Source organism: Oncorhynchus masou, chromosome 31 (genome assembly GCF_036934945.1).
Source record: "Oncorhynchus masou masou isolate Uvic2021 chromosome 31, UVic_Omas_1.1, whole genome shotgun sequence".
In the NCBI taxonomy this organism is placed as follows: Eukaryota; Metazoa; Chordata; class Actinopteri; order Salmoniformes; family Salmonidae; genus Oncorhynchus; species Oncorhynchus masou.
Window position 1 is genome coordinate 14,751,243 of NC_088242.1, and position 20,236 is coordinate 14,771,478.

The 20,236-nt window shown below is 45.9% G+C and overlaps 1 protein-coding gene across 1 annotated transcript in view; it reads left to right on the forward strand.

The window, feature by feature from the left end:
• The window catches only part of LOC135523480 (slit homolog 1 protein-like), a 217,819-nt gene that overhangs the window by 181,280 nt on the left and 16,303 nt on the right, over nt 1–20,236 (forward strand). Inside the window, exons 23-32 of the mRNA XM_064950176.1 lie at nt 1,223–1,294; nt 6,905–6,976; nt 10,385–10,548; nt 12,475–12,599; nt 13,111–13,348; nt 13,486–13,579; nt 13,680–13,817; nt 14,289–14,517; nt 14,710–14,840; nt 15,019–15,173. Of these exons, the coding sequence (XP_064806248.1) occupies nt 1,223–1,294; nt 6,905–6,976; nt 10,385–10,548; nt 12,475–12,599; nt 13,111–13,348; nt 13,486–13,579; nt 13,680–13,817; nt 14,289–14,517; nt 14,710–14,840; nt 15,019–15,173 (1,418 nt within the window). The remainder of the gene's footprint in view (nt 1–1,222; nt 1,295–6,904; nt 6,977–10,384; nt 10,549–12,474; nt 12,600–13,110; nt 13,349–13,485; nt 13,580–13,679; nt 13,818–14,288; nt 14,518–14,709; nt 14,841–15,018; nt 15,174–20,236) is intronic.

Here is a 20,236-nt window from a genome sequence, read left to right on the forward strand (position 1 = left end):
CAGAAGGGATATACGTTAAGGTGTACTCCTTGTAGGATCCTGAGTTATAACAGGAGGGATATATGTTAAGGTGTACTGCCTGTAGGATCCTGAGTTATAACAGAAGGGATATATGTTAAGGTGTACTGCCTGTTTCTTATCATTCTAGGATCCTGAGTTATAACAGAAGGGATATACGTTAAGGTGTACTGCCTGTTTCTTATCATTCTAGGATCCTGAGTTATAACAGAAGGGATATACGTTAAGGTGTACTGCCTGTTTCTTATCATTCTAGGATCCTGAGTTATAACAGGAGGGATATACGTTAAGGTGTACTGCCTGTAGGATCCTGAGTTATAACAGAAGGGATATATGTTAAGGTGTACTGCCTGTTTCTTACTCATTCTAGGATCCTGAGTTATAACAGGAGGGATATACGTTAAGGTGTACTGCCTGTTTCTTACTCATTCTAGGATCCTGAGTTATAACAGGAGGGATATACGTTAAGGTGTACTGCCTGTTTCTTATCATTCTAGGATCCTGAGTTATAACAGAAGGGATATACGTTAAGGTGTACTGCCTGTTTCTTATCATTCTAGGATCCTGAGTTATAACAGAAGGGATATACGTTAAGGTGTACTGCCTGTAGGATCCTGAGTTATAACAGAAGGGATATACGTTAAGGTGTACTGCCTGTAGGATCCTGAGTTATAACAGAAGGGATATACGTTAAGGTGTACTGCCTGTTTCTTATCATTCTAGGATCCTGAGTTATAACAGAAGGGATATATGTTAAGGTGTACTGCCTGTAGGATCCTGAGTTATAACAGGAGGGATATACGTTAAGGTGTACTGCCTGTTTCTTACTCATTCTAGGATCCTGAGTTATAACAGGAGGGATATACGTTAAGGTGTACTGCCTGTTTCTTATCATTCTAGGATCCTGAGTTATAACAGAAGGGATATATGTTAAGGTGTACTGCCTGTAGGATCCTGAGTTATAACAGAAGGGATATACGTTAAGGTGTACTGCCTGTTTCTTACTCATTCTAGAATCCTGAGTTATAACAGAAGGGATATACGTTAAGGTGTACTGCCTGTTTCTTACTCATTCTAGAATCCTGAGTTATAACAGAAGGGATATACGTTAAGGTGTACTGCCTGTTTCTTATCATTCTAGGATCCTGAGTTTTAACAGAAGGGATATACGTTAAGGTGTTCTGCCTGTTTCTTATCATTCTAGGATCCTGAGTTATAACTCTCTGCGCTGCATCCCCAGTCTGGCCTTTGGTGGACTGCGCTCCCTTCGACTACTGTGAGCACATTCTCCTATCCTATCTCTGTCTCTGTCTCTGTCTCTGTCTCTGTCTCTGTCTCTGTCTCTGTCTCTGTCTCTGTGTGTGTGTGTGTGTGTGTGTGTGTGTGTGTGTGTGTGTGTGTGTGTGTGTGTGTGTGTGTGTGTGTGTGTGTGTGTGTGTGTGTGTGTGTGTGTGTGTGTGTGTGTGTGTGTGTGTGTGTGTGTGTGTGTGTGTGTGTGTGTGTGTCAAGCCTCAAGCCAGGATACTTATCATGCGAGTGCGGTTCAGCAACAGACTTGTCAGACTTCCATGTGTTTTACCAGACAGTCTTTCACTCACGTGCCATAAAAGTCTGCTTCATTTGTAATTATGTTAGTATGCCGAAGCCCACTCACACAGACATGAACACACACAGACCCCCTCTGTCTAGGACCCTGCTGTCTCAGATGACCTGGAGTCAGAAAGGAAACAGAAAACTGTCTTTACTGCTGGTCTGATCACTCAAATCTCTGCTATATAATGTCCCCTGTAACCTCGTTCTTTGTTTTTTAACGGGAGGAGGGATCGAGGGGTGTAGACAGAAAGTGTCTCAGGCAAGACGTTTAATAGTTCTAACTGTTAGACTCTAAAAGGGGTTCAAAGTTTGGTTTTTGTCTCCCCTTCACAGAAAGCACACTGAGGTGCAAAAAGTTTCATAACACATACACACACACACACCCCTTCGACTTTACAGTCCAGTAAAAAATGGAAGAATCATTAACGGAGTCATCAAACAGACTAGAGGTCTGTCGTGTGTGTGTGTGTGTGTGTGTGTGTGTGTGTGTGTGTGTGTGTGTGTGTGTGTGTGTGTGTGTGTGTGTGTGTGTGTGTGTGTGTGTGTGTGTGTGTGTGTGTGTGTGTGTGTGTGTGTGTGTGTGTGTGTGTGTGTGTGCGTGTATGATGATTATTGTGGTTTTGTTTGAGGTAAGCTTCCTTCTGGGTATTAGGTGTGTGTGTGTAAAGGGAGTGTGTCGAGACAGCACCAGGGTGTGGCCAAAAACATGAGGGGTGAGAAAGTTTAAAAAAGAAGAAGAAAAAAAAGAAAGAAAGGTTGAGGAGAGTTAAACTGTGGCCTGGTCAACAAAGGGTTTAGAAATAGAATGAGAGAGTCAAAGGGGAGTGTCATCCTGCAAGAAACCTGGTTTAGAGGAGACGGACCCACTGGTTGCCCTCTAGGTTACAGAGAGCTGGTAGTCTCATCCACCAAACTACCAGGTGTGAAACAGGGAAGGGACTCAGGGGGTATGCTAATTTGGTATAGAGCAGACCAAACTGACTCCATTAAATTAATCAAAACAGAAACATTTTACATTTGGCTAGAAATTCAAAAAAGGAAATTATCTTAACAGAGAAAAATGTCCTCCTGTGTGCTACCTATATCCCCCCACTAGAATCCCCATACTTTAATGAAGACAGCTTCTCCATCCTGGAGAAGGAAATCAATCATTTCCAGGCCCAGGGACATGTACTAGTCTGTGGCGACCTAAATGCCAGAACCGGACAAGAACCTGACACCCTCAGCACACAGGGGGACAAACACCTGCCTGGAGGTGACAGCATTCCCTCCCACATATGCCCCCCTAGGCACAACTATGACAACATAACAAACAAAAACGGGTCACAACTCCTGCAGCTCTGTCGCACGCTGGGTATGTACATAGTCAATGGAAGGCTTCGAGGGGACTCCTATGGTAGGTACACCTATAGCTCATCTCTTGGCAGTAGTACTGTAGACTACTGACCTCAACCCAGAGTCTCTCAGAGCGTTCACAGTCAGCCCACTGACACCCCTATCAGACCACAGCAAAATCCCAGTCTACTTGAACAGAACAATACACAATCACGAGGCATCAAAGCCAAAGGAACTGAGTAACATTAAGAAATGCTATAGATGGAAGGAATGCAGTTTGGAAACCTACCAAAAAAACAATTAGGCACCAACAAATTCAATCCCTTCTAGACAATTTCCTGGGTAAAATGTTTCACTGAAATATTGAAGGTGTAAACTTGGCAGTAGAAAATCTTGACAGTATATTTGACCTCTCAGCTTCCCTATCAAATCTAAAAATCTCAAATAGAAAACCAAAGAAAATGAACAACAATGACAAATGGCTTGATGAAGAATGCAAAAATCTAAGAAAGAAATTGAGAAGCCTGTCTAACCAAAAACATAGAGACCCGGAAAACCTGAGTCTACGCCTTCACTATGGTGAATCACTAAAACAATACAGAAATACACTACGGAAAACGAATGAACAGCAGGTCAGAAATCAGCTCAATGTAATTGAAGAATCCATAGACTCTAACCACTTCTGGGAAAATTGGAAAACACTAAACAAACAACAACACAAAGAATTATCTATCCAAAATGGAGATGTATGGGTAAACCACTTCTCCAATCTTTTTGGCTCTATAACAAAGAATAAAGAGCAAAAACATATACATGATCAATTACCTTGAACGAGTTACAGGACAAAATAAAAACCCTCCAACCCAAAAAGGCCTGTGGTGTTGATGGTATCCTTAATGAAATAATCAAATATACAGACAACAAATTCTAATTGGCTATACTAAAACTCTTTAACATCATCCTTAGCTCTGGCATCTTCCCCAATATTTGGAACCAAGGACTGATCACCCCAATCCACAAAGGTGGAGACAAATTTGACCCCAATAACTACCATGGAATATGCGTCAACAGTAACCTTGGGAAAATCCTTTGCATTATCATTAACAGCAGACTCAAAGAAAACAATGTACTGAGCAAATGTCAAATTGGCTTTTTACCAAATTACCGTACAACAGACCATGTATTCACCCTGCACACACTAATTGACAACCAAACAAACCAAAACAAAGGCAAAGTCTTCTCATGCTTTGTTGATTTCAAAAAAGCCTTCGACTCAATTTGGCATGAGGGTCTGCTATACAAATTGATGGAAAGTGGTGTTGGGGGTAAAACATACAACATTATAAAATCCATGTACACAAACAACAAGTGTGCGTTTAAAATTGGCAAAAATCACACACATTTCTTCACACAGGGTCGTGGGGTGAGACAGGGATGCAGCTTAAGCCCCACCCTCTTCAACATATATATCAACGAATTGGCGCGGGCACTAGAAAAGTCTGCAGCACCCGGCCTCACCCTGCTAGAATCTGAAGTCAAATGTCTACTGTTTGCTGATGATCTGGTGCTTCTGTCACCAACCAAGGAGGGCCTACAGCAGCACCTAGATCTTATGCACAGATTCTGTCATACCTGGGCACTGACAGTAAATCTCAGTAAGACCAAAATAATGGTGTTCCAAAAAAGGTCATGTCGCCAGGACCACAAATACAAATTCCATCTAGACACTGTTGCCCTAGAGCACACAAAAAACTATACATACCTTGGCCTAAACATCAGCGCCACAGGTAACTTCCACAAAGCTGTGAACGATCTGAGAAACAAGTCAAGAAGGGCATTCTATGCCATCAAAAGGAACATAAATTTCAACATACCAATTAGGATCTGGCTAAAAATACTTGAATCAGTAATAGAGCCCATTGCCCTTTACGGTTGTGAGGTCTGGGGTCCGCTCACCAACCAAGACTTCACAAAATGGGACAAACACCAAATTGAGACTCTGCATACAGAATTCTGCAAAAGTATCCTCCGTGTACAATGTAAAACACCAAATAATGCATGCAGAGCAGAATTAGGCCGATACCCACTAATTATCAAAATCCAGAAAAGAGCTGTTAAATTCTACAACCACCTAAAAGGAAGCGATTCCCAAACCTTCCATAACAAAGCCATCACCTACAGAGAGATGAACCTAGAGAAGAGTCCCCTAAGCAAGTTGGTCCTGGGGCTCTGTTCACAAACATAAACAGACCCCACAGCCTCAGGACAGCAGCACAATTAGACCCAACCAAATCATGAGAAAACAAAAAGATAATTACTTGACACATTAGAAAGAATTAACAAAAAAACTGAGTAAACAAGAATGCTATTTGGCCCTAAACAGAGAGTACACAGTGGCAGAATACCTGTCCACTGTGACTGACCCAAACTTAAGGAAAGCTTTGACTATGTACAGACTTAGTGAGCATAGCCTTGCTATTGAGAAAGGTCGCCGTAGACAGACCTGGCTCTCAAGAGTAGACAGGCTATGTGCACACTGCCCACAAAATGAGGTGGAAACTGAGCTGCACTTCCTAACCTCCTGCCCAATGTATGACCATATTAGAGATACATATTTCCCTCAGATTACACAGATCCACAAAGAATTCGAAAAGCAAGCTCGGGGATAGTGAACAGGAAGCATAGTATTAGTTTGGCCAGTAACCAAGCGGGGCCAGGGGTCCAATGGGTTTAGAAGTAAGTATCTGGTGTTCATCCAAAGACACAGAGACAGCTGGTAATGGCTTGACAGACATGTTATTTTTCTGCCATTAAATCCTTTTCTTTACTGCCATCAAGCCCTGTGTGTGTGTGTGTGCGTGTGTGTGTGTGTGTGTGTGTGTGTGCGTGCGTGCGTGTGTGTGCCAGCATGTGTGTGTATGTATCGGTAAGCCCAGTGGCTCATCACCCAATCACCTCGATGAAAGACGAGGAAGGAAGCAGCTCTGCACTCTGACTGATCCCCCCCCCACCATCACACCCCCACAACAGACAGCAGAGCTCAAACTCCCCCTTCCCATACTAAAATACCCCCCATCACACCCCCACAACAGAGAGCAGAGCTCAAACTCCCCCTTCCCATACTAAAATACCCCCCATCACACCCCCACAACAGAGAGCAGAGCTCAAACTCCCCTTCCCATACTCAAAGACCCCCATCACACCCCCACAACAGACAGCAGAGCTCAAACTCCCCCTTCCCATACTCAAAGACCCCCATCACACCCCCACAACAGACAGCAGAGCTCAAACTCCCCCTTCCCATACTAAAAGACCCCCCATCACACCCCCACAACAGACAGCAGAGCTCAAACTCCCCCTTCCCATACTAAAATACCCCCATCACACCCCCACAACAGAGAGCAGAGCTCAAACTCCCCCTTCCCATACTCAAAGACCCCCCTCCTCTATACTCACCGTCCCCTTTAGCTCACAGAGCCCTACCACCCTGTCTGGGAATCACAGCCTAGGTACTCTTCTCAGTGCTCAGCTCAGTAACTTAACACCAGCCACTCTGGATTCCACTGCAGCCCTGTGTCTGTCTCCTCCAGTCAGCCCTGAGCCCCAGATAACAGACAACCTTTCCCCTGCCCAGACCTGCTGCAGAGAGACAGACAGACAGTAAAACTGCAGCAGTCACTACAGAGACAACTGTAGCAAGCTGATTCAGAGGGGAGCTCTCTCCATGCCCTCCACTTCCCCTGTAGACCTCAGGGCCACTACGTGCAACATAAGGACCCGGCATTGTCTGATTACAGAAACATATGAACAGATCTAGTGGATATGCTTCAGTGAGATCGAAACAATCGACTTTATAAAACATTTTTCCCAACAGTTCGGACGTTGGAACAGAATGGTGGGAGCAGATCTAGTTGAGGTATTGCTGTGTTCACCTCCCACTCTGTCTGTCATCTCAAAGGTCTCTCCATGGCAACGAGATCTCTGAGCTTCCTGACGGCATCTTCAGTGATGTGGCCTCTCTGTCTCACCTGTGAGTACACACACGCACACGCACGCACGGACACACACAAACACACACACAGGAGCTTGCTCAATAAACACAAACAGACACACATGGGTACAGTAATACCAATCCACACATGAATACACCTTTCACACACTCAAAGAAGTGAACACAAGCAACTATTCCTCAGACACATAAACATCTTGTCTGTTGTCCTTCCTATACTGTACCACCCACATTCTGAAGTCTAGCCTCACACACAGAGGTGGTCTGGTCTGCTAGTGTGTGTGCCAGGGGGAGGGTGGCTAACAGTAGCCCCATCTGTAGAGCTGTTTGGTGGGCTTCACAGCCACCGAACTCCCCTAGTCAGTCACAGAGCTGTGGTTAATGTTACACACAGACCCCTCCACTGTCTCATCTCCACACACCATGTAGGTTTACTAACATTCCTTGCGGTCTGTGGTCTGTGAAGGGAGTGTGTGTGTGTGTGTGTGTGTGTGTGTGTGTGTGTGTGTGTGTGTGTGTGTGTGTGTGTGTGTGTGTGTGTGTGTGTGTGTGTGTGTGTGTGTGTGTGTGTGTGTGTGTGTGTGTGTGTGTGTGTGTGTGTGTGTGTGTGTGTGTGTGTGCGTGCATGTGTGACTCTGGGAGGTTGAAGTAGGGCTTTACTCCCAGTGGGGTCCAGGTTGTCTGTCATGTCAAAGCCATCGTCTGTAAATCAATAGGCCTATCCATCTCAGGAGAACAGAGGGCAAGGGAGGGAGAGAGAGGGATGTAGAATGTGAGAGAAGAGGAAATAGGAGAAGAGAGTGCAGTGAAGGGAAGAAGGAGGGAACAATGTGAGGGAGGATAAGAAGAAGAAAGCAGGGAAGACAGAGGAAGGAACAGAGAGGTCTAGGGGCATCTCTTAAGAAGACAGAGGAGAGATATTACAGGGAGGTAAAGAACATGAATATAAAAGACGGTACTGGGGGATGAGGTACAGAGAAAGATCTAGAGAAGTTAGTGGGGGATGAGGTACAGAGAAAGATCTAGAGAAGTTAGTGGGGGATGAGGTACAGAGAAAGATCTAGAGAAGTTAGTGGGGGATGAGGTACAGAGAAAGATCTAGAGAAGTTAGTGGGGGATGAGGTACAGAGAAAGATTTACATTTACATTTACATTTAAGTCATTTGGCAGACGCTCTTATCCAGAGCGACTTACAAATTGGATCTAGAGAAGTCAGTGGGGGATGAGGTACAGAGAAAGATCTAGAGAAGTCAGTGGGGATGAGATAAAGAGTAAGAGAAGGTACAGAGGGATGAGGTACATAGAAAGATCTAGAGAAGTTAGTGGGCGATGAGGTACAGAGAAAGATCTAGAGAAGTCAGTGGGGGATGAGGTACAGAGAAAGATCTAGAGAAGTCAGTGGGGGATGAGGTACAGAGAAAGATCTAGAGAAGTCAGTGGGGATGAGATAAAGAGTAAGCGAAGGTACAGAGGGATGAGGTACAGAGAAAGATCTAGAGAAGTTAGGGGGGGATGAGATAAAGAATAAGAGAAGGTACAGAGGGATGAGGTACAGAGAAAGATCTAGAGAAGTTGGGGGGGATGAGATAGAGAAAGCTCTAGAAAAGTCAGTGGGGGATGAGATAAAGAGAAAGCTCTAGAGAAGTCAGTGGGGGATGAGATAAAGAGAAAGCTCTAGAGAAGTTGAGGGGGGTTGCTTCTCTTTGGAAATCATTGATCCACAGTCAAGTGGCTATCATGTTAGCAGATGACAGCTATTGGAGTGACCTAAAACATGAGCCTGTTAATCTGAATAATGGAACAGTTTTGTGTGTTTGTGTGTGACTGATTGTGCATAACTGTGCCTACATCGATTCATGCAGGAACAATGTAAAATTATGATTGAGGGCAGCGTTTTCAAACCCCCAGTTGGTCAAAAAAGTTATCCAAAATTCACATTATTAGAGATATTTTTCATCAAATAAACGTTTCAATGAGGTAAAGCTTGCTGGTCCTTTTTTAGAAAGGAAAGGCTAGGGGAAATGTTCTGTCCAGCATCCCATTGACAGCACGGAGAGCCAAAATATGTAACTGACCCATCCTTAACACTTAACTTAACCAAACCACTAACCTTAACAATAACCCTTCCCTTAACCTAATTTTAAATATTAGTTCCCTTTCTGGAAGTACTGAACTGTAACAGTTGAGTGAAGCTCTGTGTTATCTGAAGGGACGAGAGAGACACCTGCTGGTCAAATAGAGAAGTACATCTAGTGAACGTCAGCCCTCATGAGTCTCTGAAAATGCATCCTTCTTTCTGCCATGATTCATTGAATGATAGATGATTCCTCAAGGTGATTGGTGCCAATCCTCTGACTGACCTTAACCTGTCCCCAGTGGTGTAAAGTACTGAAGTAAAAATACTTTAAGGTACTACTGAAGTAGTTTTGGGGGGGATATCTGTGCATTAATATTCACTTTTACTCCACTACATTCCTTATCAAGAGAACATCCCTGGTCATCCCTACTGCCTCTGATCTGGCGGACTCACTAAACACATTTCATTGGTAAATTATGTCTGAGTGTTTGAGTGTGCCCCTGGCTATCCGTTAAAAAAAAAATATATATATATATATTTTAAAGTATTTATACTTTTACTTTAGCTTATTTCTCTGTAATGTTGTGCACACATTTGTTTACATCCCTGTAGTGAGCATTTTATCCTTTGTCACGATAATCCATCCACCTGACAGGTGTGGCATATCAAGAATCTGACCATTACACAGGTGCACCTTGTGCTGGGGACAATTAAAGGCCACTCTATAATGCGCAGTTTTGTCACACAACACAATACTACAGATGTCTCAAGCATTGAGGGAGTGTGCAATTGGCATGCTGACTGCAAGAATGTTGACCAGAGCTGTTGCCAGATAATTTAATATTAATTTCTCTACCACAAGCTGCCTCCAAGGCCATTTTAGAGTATTTGGCAGTACGTTCAACTGGCCTCACAACCGCAGACAACGTGTAACCATGCCAGCCCAGGACCTCCACATCCAGCTTCATATAACCTGGGGGGGTCTGGATCTGGCTCTATGTCCTACCAGGCCCACCCATGGCTGCGCCCATGCCCAGTCATGTGAAATCCATAGATTAGGGCCTATTGAATATATTTCAATTGACTGATTCCCTTATATGAACTGTAACTCAGCAAAATCTTAGAAATTGCTGCATGTTGTGTTTATATTTTTGTTCAGTATAAAACCAAATACTTTTGTACTTTATTCAAGTAGTATGTTACCCGGGCGACATTCACTTTTACTTGATTCATTTTCTATTAAGGTATCTTTACTTTTACTCATGTATGACAATATACATTTTTTTATAACAAACAATAGTTTTCCACAATTGCCTGTCCCTGACCCTTAACCTCTGACCCTTTACCCTCAGGGCTATTGGTGCCAACCCCCTGTACTGTGACTGCCGTCTGCTCTGGCTGTCTGACTGGGTGAAGACGGGCTACAAGGAGCCAGGCATCGCCCGCTGTGCCGGACCGACGGGCATGGAGGGCAAGCTGCTGCTCACCACCCCTGCCAAGAAGTTTGAGTGCCACGGTGAGATGGGTTCATTCATTTAGTTTCATTCACACCCCTGAGTCAATACTTTGTTTACTGCTTTGAGTCAACTTGGGTATGCCTGTATCAGCTTTCCGCATCTGGTTTTGGGGACTGTCCCATTCTTCCTTGCAGATTTTCTCAAGCTCTGTTAAGTTGGATGGGGACCTGCGGTGAACAGCAATCTTTCCACATATTTTCAATGGGATTCAAGTCTGGGCCACTCAAAGACTTTCACATTCTTGCTCTGAAGCCCTACCAGCGTTGCTTTGGTCGTATACTTGGGAGTCATTGTCCTGTTAGAGAGCAAATCCTCACCCCAACCTACAATCTTTTGCACTCTGAAGCAGGTTCTCATCAAGGATTTGCCTGTATTTGGCTCCATTCATTGTTACCTCTATCCTTGCCAGTCTCCCAGTCCTTGCCGCTGAAAAGGATCTCAGTAGCATGATGCTGCCACCATCATGCTTCAGGGTAGGGATGGTGTTAGATGGGTTTTGAACTGTGCCTGTTTTTTTTTCAATTTCCCAATGATGGAGACCACTGTGCTCTTGGAAACTTTCAACACTCTGGAGCATGTTTTATACCCTTCCCCAGATGTATGCCTCACCACAATTCTAAATCAGAGCGTGTCATAGCAAAGGGGTGTGAATAGTTATGTAAATTTGATTTTTCTGTATTTAATTTTCAATACATTTGCACAAATTTCTAAAAACATGTTTTCACTTTGTCATTATGTGGTATTGTGTGTAGATGTGTGAGAATTGAAAAAAATGTAATCCATGTTGAATTCATGCTGTAAGACAACAACATGTGGAATAAGTCAAGGGGTATGAATACATTCTGAAGGCACTGTATATGTGTGGTGTACTGCAGGGCAGCTCTCTTGGCTCTACTCTTTTCTATTTTTACCAATGACCTGCCACTGGCATTAAACAGAGCCTGTGTGTCCATGTATACTGATGATTCAAACCTATATGTGTCAGCAACCACAGCTAGTGAAAATCACTGCAACCCTGAACAGAGTTTTAGAATGGGTGGCTAGTAATAAACTGAACATAGTCCTGAACATCTCAGAAACTAAGATTTGTATTTGGTACAAATCATTCCCTAAATTATAGACTTCAGATCAATCTGATAATGAATAATATGTCTGTTGGGCAAGTTGAGGAGACTAAATTATTTGATGTTAACTTGGATTGTAAACTGTCATGGTTAAAACATATTTATTGAATGGTTGTGAAACTAAGATGTGGAGAGATCTGGCCGTGATAAAGAGCTGCTCTGCTTTCATGACACCACACTCTACAAATCAAGTCGTGCAGGCTGTAGTTTTATCTTATCCTGATTGTTGCCCAGTCAGATAGTCAGGTGCTGCTAGGAAGGACATAGAAGAACCTCAGCTGGCCCAGAACAGAGTGGCACGTCTTGCTCGTCACTGTAATCAGAGGGCTAACATCAATACTATGCTGTCCAGTCTCTCTTGGCTAAAAGTAAAATCCCCATATCCAGAACAAATTCAAGAAAGCGTCCAGTATTATATAGAGAATCGTGATTGCATGGAACTCCCTTCCATCTCATAATGCTCAAATGAACCTCAAACCTGGTTTCAAAAAACTAGATAAAGCAACACAGCACGGCACAACGCCTCTCCCCTATTTGATCTAGATATCGTGTGTATGTACTGATATGTAGGCTATGTGTGCCATTTTACACTGATGTAGTTCTGTCCTTGAGCTGTTGTTGTCTATTAACGTTCTGTATTAAGTCATGTTTCATGTTTTGAGTCGACCCCAGGAAGAGTAACTGCTGCTATCGCAACAGCGAATGGGGATCCTAATAAAATACCAAATACCAATAGTTGAAAATCAAATGAACAGGAAAGATAGGCATCATGTAAAATGATAAAATGTGTGTGTGTGTTAGGTGAGGTGGACAGCGGCGTCCTGGCCAAGTGTAACCCATGCCTGTCCAGCCCGTGTGTCAACCAAGGGATCTGTCACAGTGATCTGGCAGAGATCTACAGGTGTAGCTGTCCTCCTGAATTCCAGGTGAGATCTCACCATTTACCTGCAGCGTTCTTCTTGCCATGTCGTGCATGCTTTTGGTCCAGTCCAGCTCTAACACATACTTAGACTAAAATTAGATCTTGATTCAATCTGTATCGGTGAAGTGATTGAAATTTAAAGGCAATGTTCCCACGTTCGCAGGGAGACTGCATTCACGGTAAACGCTGCATATGTTGGCTCAATCGTAAATTACCTTTAAATGTCAAGCTCACTATAGCTCTGAACTTCGGCGATATAAATTGAATCGAGTCCTTACTTGTCTTTGTGGCTGTTGAGTTTGTGACAAGACCTCTCCACTTCTGACATTATGAAGCCTGTTGTGCAGCAGGCTTTTCTTCCAGCACAGCTTTAACACACCTGATTCCACTAATGAAAATGCATTCATTTGAAATTCAGTCATGAGTTAATGAGTGTAATCAATTTGTTCAAGACACTGTAGCTCTCCAGGAACAGGGTCGATTGGTGACCACTGAACTTTTCTTTGTGTCTGCAGGGTAGAAACTGTGAGACTTCTCTGAACATGTGTGTCAGTAACCCCTGTGTCAACGGGGGCACCTGCCAACTTGATGAGGAGGAGGAGGCAGCATACAGCTGTGCCTGTCCCCTTGGCTTTGACGGTCCTACCTGCCTGACCAACATAGATGACTGTGAAGATAATGACTGTGGAAACGGAGCTGCCTGTATAGATGGAGTCAACCACTATACCTGCCTCTGTCCACTGTACTACACAGGTAACACACATTACACTATAGACCAGCCTTCTCTGGTCTCTCAATCGCTGTTGGGTTGACCTATTCGGTTGCAATTTTTCATCCATCAATGTAATCTCTCCCTCTCCCCCTCTCCCCCTCTCTCCCTCCCTCTCCAGGGGAGATGTGTGAGGAGATGGAGGATGTGTGTGCTCCAGGGGTCAGTCCGTGTCAACACCAATCTACCTGTCTCATCACCTCTACTGGGCCCCAGTGAGTACACCATATCAACGTGTGGGAGACTTAAAGATTTGCGTTGTCACCCAGACCTAATGCCCTGGCTCAAGCTCACACACGTTCGTGTGTGTTGCAGGTGTGTGTGTTCTCCGGGCTACGTGGGTGATGACTGCAGTGTTGACTACGATGACTGTGAGGAGAATCGCTGTCCGAACAGAGCTCAGTGTGTCGACCAACTCAACGCATACTCCTGCTCCTGCCCTGATGGCTATAGGTGAGGCACACGCACACACACACAAACCTTAGACCTCACACACAAGCCTTAGACCTCACACACAAGCCTTAGAACTCACACACAAGCCTTAGAACTCACACACAAACCTTAGAACTCACACACAAACCTTAGACCTCACACACAAGCCTTAGAACTCACACACAAACCTTAGACCTCACACACAAGCCTTAGAACTCACACACAAACCATAGAACTCACACACAAGCCATAGACCTCACACACAAACCATAGAACTCACACACAAACCATAGAACTCACACACAAACCATAGAACTCACACACAACTTAGAACAATATCAAGCCATCTGTGCGAAGACTTCTTCTTCTTCCGAATCTATCATTTTGACTTACTCACCCTTCTCTCTCTCTCTCTTCTCTTCTCTCCTCTCCTCTCTCGCTCTCTGTCTCGCTCTTTCTCTTCAAAACCTCCCCTCCTTCATCCTCCCATAGTGGTCAGTTGTGTGAGGTGCCCCCCTTCCCGCGGTCTCTGTGTGACCTGGCAGACTGCCAGAACGGTGCCCTGTGTGTGGAACGGGCAGGCCGGGCACTGTGCCAGTGTCTCCCTGGGTTCGGAGGGCCTCGCTGTGAGAAGCTGGTCAGTGTTAACTTTGTAGACAGAGACTCCTACCTGCTGCTCTCTGACCTCAAGAACTGGCCCCAGGCTAACATCACACTGCAGGTATCTAACATCTCACTACAGGTACTGTAACACACACACACAAAGCTTATACACTGCAGGTACTGAATTGATCAATTCAACAGGCATGTGTTTGAGATCATGCATGTACAGTAACTTGGATATTTGGATTGTGACAGTGATGTCAAAGGGAAATGTGCATAGCTTTTATTCTATTGTGATGTGTGTCCCCAGGTGTCGACAGCGGAGGAGAATGGTATCTTGCTGTATAATGGAGACAATGATCACATCGCTGTAGAGATGTATCAAGGTCACGTTAAGGTCAGCTACGACCCTGGCAGCCAGCCTGGACATGCTATCTACAGGTAAACACGTAAACACACACACACACACACATAATCACACAGACTGCACACACACACACACACACATACACAGACAAACCAACAAACACATAAGCACAACAGCAACATTGTCTGTCTCTTTCTTCCACTCTCTCCTGGTTATTTCTTTCTCCATCCCTCCCTCTCTCTCTGTCTGCAGTACTGAGACAATCAACGATGGTCAGTTCCACACGGTAGAGCTGGTGACCTTTGACCAGATGGTGAACCTGTCCATCGACGGGGGTCTCCCCACCACCATGGATAGCCTGGGGGGGGTCCGTCCCCTTAACGGGGAGGCTCCGCTATACGTGGGGGGTAGGGGCCCTCTCCAGAACACACCCACTTCCTCCTCCTCTGCTGCAGGCACTACAACTACTACACTACTGTCAATGTCACCCCCCACTGCAACCCAACCCCACCCACCCCCCCATCCCAAAACCCCAACTACCTCAAGCGAGCCATATCCTGACCTAATCCTGCAACCTACCCAACTCCAAACCTCAATTCACCCAGTCCATCCCCCATAACTACTGTTTGTTAGAGCACGTCCAGCACACACACATTTATGAACACACATAAAAGAAAACACACTGATAAAGCTACATACTCCTGCCTACAATATAATCCCCATACACACGTATACAAACACTCAGCAACACTGGTGTGTAATATAGTGCACAACATTAAACCCTTGGCCCTATGAGCGTCACCTATCAAGGCCCACAGTGTTCAGAATACATACAGTATTCCTACCATATAATACATACTGTATAGTCTTCTATTTCTGTGATTCCTAATATTTCCAGTTTTCATTCATCCCTATTAAACACATTGCTATAGATCTCTATCTCTGTCCTACCAGACACAGTCTGTAGACACATAGGTTATGATTTCCTTGTTTCTTTTTTAAACTTTTTAAACATTTTTTTTATTTATTTAACTCGGCAAGTCAGATAAGAACAGATTCTTAATTATAATAACGGCCTAGGAACAGTGGGTTAACTGCCTGTTCAGGGGCAGAAATACAGAGTTTTACCTTGCCAGCTCGGGGATACAATCTAGCAACCTTTCAGTTACTGGCCCAATGCTCTAAACACTAAGCTACCTGCCATCCCAAACGTGTAAGTAATGCTCTGTAACCCGACTAGCCATTCTTGATATTAAAGCGTTGAGAGTTGAAATTGAACTGATCTGATATCAGAAATGGCTGTGTGTCCAGAGTTTGTGATATTATGTTTTGGTGGTGTACTGTACTGTACTGTGGCGTACTGTACTGTGGTGTACTGTGGTGTACTGTACTGTACTGTATGGTGGTGTACTGTACTGTGGTGTACTGTGGTGTACTGTACTGTGGCATACTGTACTGTACTGTACTGTGGTGTACTGTACTGTGGTGTACTGTACTTTGGTGTACTGTACTGTGGTGTACTGTACTGTGGTGTACTGTACTGTACTGTACTTTGGTGTACTGTACTGTGGTGTACTGTACTGTACTGTGGTGTACTGTGGCGTACTGTGGTGTACTGTACTGTGGCATACTGTACTGTACTGTACTGTGGTGTACTGTACTGTGGTGTACTGTACTGTACTGTACTGTGGTGTACTGTGGCGTACTGTGGTGTACTGTACTGTGGCATACTGTACTGTACTGTACTGTGGTGTACTGTACTGTGGTGTACTGTACTGTGGCATACTGTACTGTACTGTACTGTTGTGTACTGTACTGTACTGTACTGTACTGTACTGTACTGTGGTGTACTGTACTGTACTGTACTGTACTTTGGTGTACTGTACTGTGGCATACTGTACTGTACTGTACTTTGGTGTACTGTACTGTGGTGTACTGTACTGTGGCACACTGTACTGTACTGTACTGTACTGTGGTGTACTGTACTGTGGCATACTGTACTGTACTGTACTTTGGTGTACTGTACTGTGGTGTACTGTACTGTACTGTACTGTACTTTGGTGTACTGTACTGTGGCATACTGTACTGTACTGTACTTTGGTGTACTGTACTGTGGTGTACTGTAATGTACTGTACTGTGGTGTACTGTACTGTGGCGTACTGTACTGTGGTGTACTGTACTGTACTGTAATCATTAAGGGGGGGGGGTGGTGAGAAGGATTACTTATCCTATCCTAGGTATTCCTTGAAGAGGTGGGGTTTCAGGTGTCTCCGGAAGGTGGTGATTGACTCCGCTGTCCTGGCGTCGTGAGGGAGTTTGTTCCACCATTGGGGGGCCAGAGCAGCGAACAGTTTTGACTGGGCTGAGCGGGAACTGTACTTCCTCAATGGTAGGGAGGCGAGCAGGCCAGAGGTGGATGAACGCAGTGCCCTTGCTTGGGTGTAGGGCCTGATCAGAGCCTGGAGGTACTGCGGTGCCGTTCCCCTCACAGCTCCGTAGGCAAGCACCATGGTCTTGTAGCGGATGCGAGCTTCAACTGGAAGCCAGTGGAGAGAGCGGAGGAGCGGGGTGACGTGAGAGAACTTGGGAAGGTTGAACACCAGACGGGCTGCGGCGTTCTGGATGAGTTGTAGGGGTTTAATGGCACAGGCAGGGAGCCCAGCCAACAGCGAGTTGCAGTAATCCAGACGGGAGATGACAAGTGCCTGGATTAGGACCTGCGCCGCTTCCTGTGTGAGGCAGGGTCGTACTCTGCGGATGTTGTAGAGCATGAACCTACAGGAACGGGCCACCGCCATGATGTTGGTTGAGAACGACAGGGTGTTGTCCAGGATCACGCCAAGGTTCTTAGCGCTCTGGGAGGAGGACACAATGGAGTTGTCAACCGTGATGGCGAGATCATGGAACGGGCAGTCCTTCCCCGGGAGGAAGAGCAGCTCCGTCTTGCCGAGGTTCAGCTTGAGGTGGTGATCCGTCATCCACACTGATATGTCTGCCAGACATGCAGAGATGCGATTCGCCACCTGGTCATCAGAAGGGGGAAAGGAGAAGATTAATTGTGTGTCGTCTGCATAGCAATGATAGGAGAGACCATGTGAGGTTATGACAGAGCCAAGTGACTTGGTGTATAGCGAGAATAGGAGAAGGCCTAGAACAGAGCCCTGGGGGACACCAGTGGTGAGAGCGCGTGGCGAGGAGACAGATTCTCGCCACGCCACCTGGTAGGAGCGACCTGTCAGGTAGGACGCAATCCAAGCGTGGGCCGCGCCGGAGATGCCCAACTCGGAGAGGGTGGAGAGGAGGATCTGATGGTTCACAGTATCGAAGGCAGCCGATAGGTCTAGAAGGATGAGAGCAGAGGAGAGAGAGTTAGCTTTAGCAGTGCGGAGCGCCTCCGTGATACAGAGAAGAGCAGTCTCAGTTGAATGACTAGTCTTGAAACCTGACTGATTTGGATCAAGAAGGTCATTCTGAGAGAGATAGCGGGAGAGCTGGCCAAGGACGGCACGTTCAAGAGTTTTGGAGAGAAAAGAAAGAAGGGATACTGGTCTGTAGTTGTTGACATCGGAGGGATCGAGTGTAGGTTTTTTCAGAAGGGGTGCAACTCTCGCTCTCTTGAAGACGGAAGGGACGTAGCCAGCGGTCAGGGATGAGTTGATGAGCGAGGTGAGGTAAGGGAGAAGGTCCCCGGAAATGGTCTGGAGGAGAGAGGAGGGGATAGGGTCGAGCGGGCAGGTTGTTGGGCGGCCGGCCGTCACAAGAAGCGAGATTTCATCTGGAGAGAGAGGGGAGAAAGAGGTCAGAGCACAGGGTAGGGCAGTGTGAGCAGAACCAGCGGTGTCGTTTGACTTAGCAAACGAGGATCGGATGTCGTCGACCTTCTTTTCAAAATGGTTGACGAAGTCATCTGCAGAGAGGGAGGAGGGGGGGGAGGGGAGGAGGATTCAGGAGGGAGGAGAAGGTGGCAAAGAGCTTCCTATGGTTAGAGGCAGATGCTTGGAATTTAGAGTGGTAGAAAGTGGCTTTAGCAGCAGAGACAGAGGAGGAAAATGTAGAGAGGAGGGAGTGAAAGGATGCCAGGTCCGCAGGGAGGCGAGTTTTCCTCCATTTCCGCTCGGCTGCCCGGAGCTCTGTTCTGTGAGCTCGCAATGAGTCATCGAGCCACGGAGCGGGAGGGGAGGACCGAGCCGGCCTGGAGGATAGGGGACATAGAGAGTCAAAGGATGCAGAAAGGGAAGAGAGGAGGGTTGAGGAGGCAGAGTCAGGAGAAAGGTTGGAGAAGGTATGAGCAGAGGGAAGAGATGATAGGATGGAAGAGGAAAGAGTAGCGGGGGAGAGAGAGCGAAGGTTGGGACGGCGCGATACCATCCGAGTAGGGGCAGTGTGGGAAGTGTTGGATGAGAGCGAGAGGGAAAAGGATACAAGGTAGTGGTCGGAGACTTGGAGGGGAGTTGCAGTGAGGTTAGTGGAAGAACAGCATCTAGTAAAGATGAGGTCGAGCGTATTGCCTGCCTTGTGAGTAGGGGGGAAGGTGAGAGGGTGAGGTCAAAAGAGGAGAGGAGTGGAAAGAAGGAGGCAGAGAGGAATGAGTCAAAGGTAGACGTGGGGAGGTTAAAGTCGCCCAGGACTGTGAGAGGTGAGCCGTCCTCAGGAAAGGAGCTTATCAAGGCATCAAGCTCATTGATGAACTCTCCGAGGGAACCTGGAGGGCGATAAATGATAAGAATGTTAAGCTTGAAAGGGCTGGTAACTGTGACAGCATGGAATTCAAAGGAGGCGATAGATAGATGGGTAAGGGGAGAGAGAGAGAATGACCACTTAGGAGAGATGAGGATCCCGGTGCCACCACCCCGCTGACCAGAAGCTCTCGGGGTGTGCGAGAACACGTGGGCGGACGAAGAGAGAGCAGTAGGAGTAGCAGTGTTATCTGTGGTGATCCATGTTTCCGTCAGTGCCAGGAAGTCGAGGGACTGGAGGGAGGCATAGGCTGAGATGAACTCTGCCTTGTTGGCCGCAGATCGGCAGTTCCAGAGGCTACCGGAGACCAGGAACTCCACGTGGGTCGTGCGCGCTGGGACCACCAGATTAGGGTGGCCGCGGCCACGCGGTGTGGAGCGTTTGTATGGTCTGTGCAGAGAGGAGAGAACAGGGATAGATAGACACATAGTTAACAGGGTACAGAAGAGGCTACGCTAATGCAAAGGAGATTGGAATGACAAGTGGACTACACGTCTCGAATGTTCAGAAAGTTAAGCTTACGTAGCAAGAATCTTATTGACTAAAATGATTGAAATGATACAGTACTGCTGGAGTAGGCTAGCTGGTAGTGGCTGCGATGTTGACACTACACTAATCAAGTCGTTCCGTCGAGTGTAATAGTTTCTACAGTGCTGCTATTCGGGGGCTAGCTGGCTAGCTAGGTTGATTGCGTTCCGTTACTTTAAAAGAACGACAATAGCTGGCTGGCTA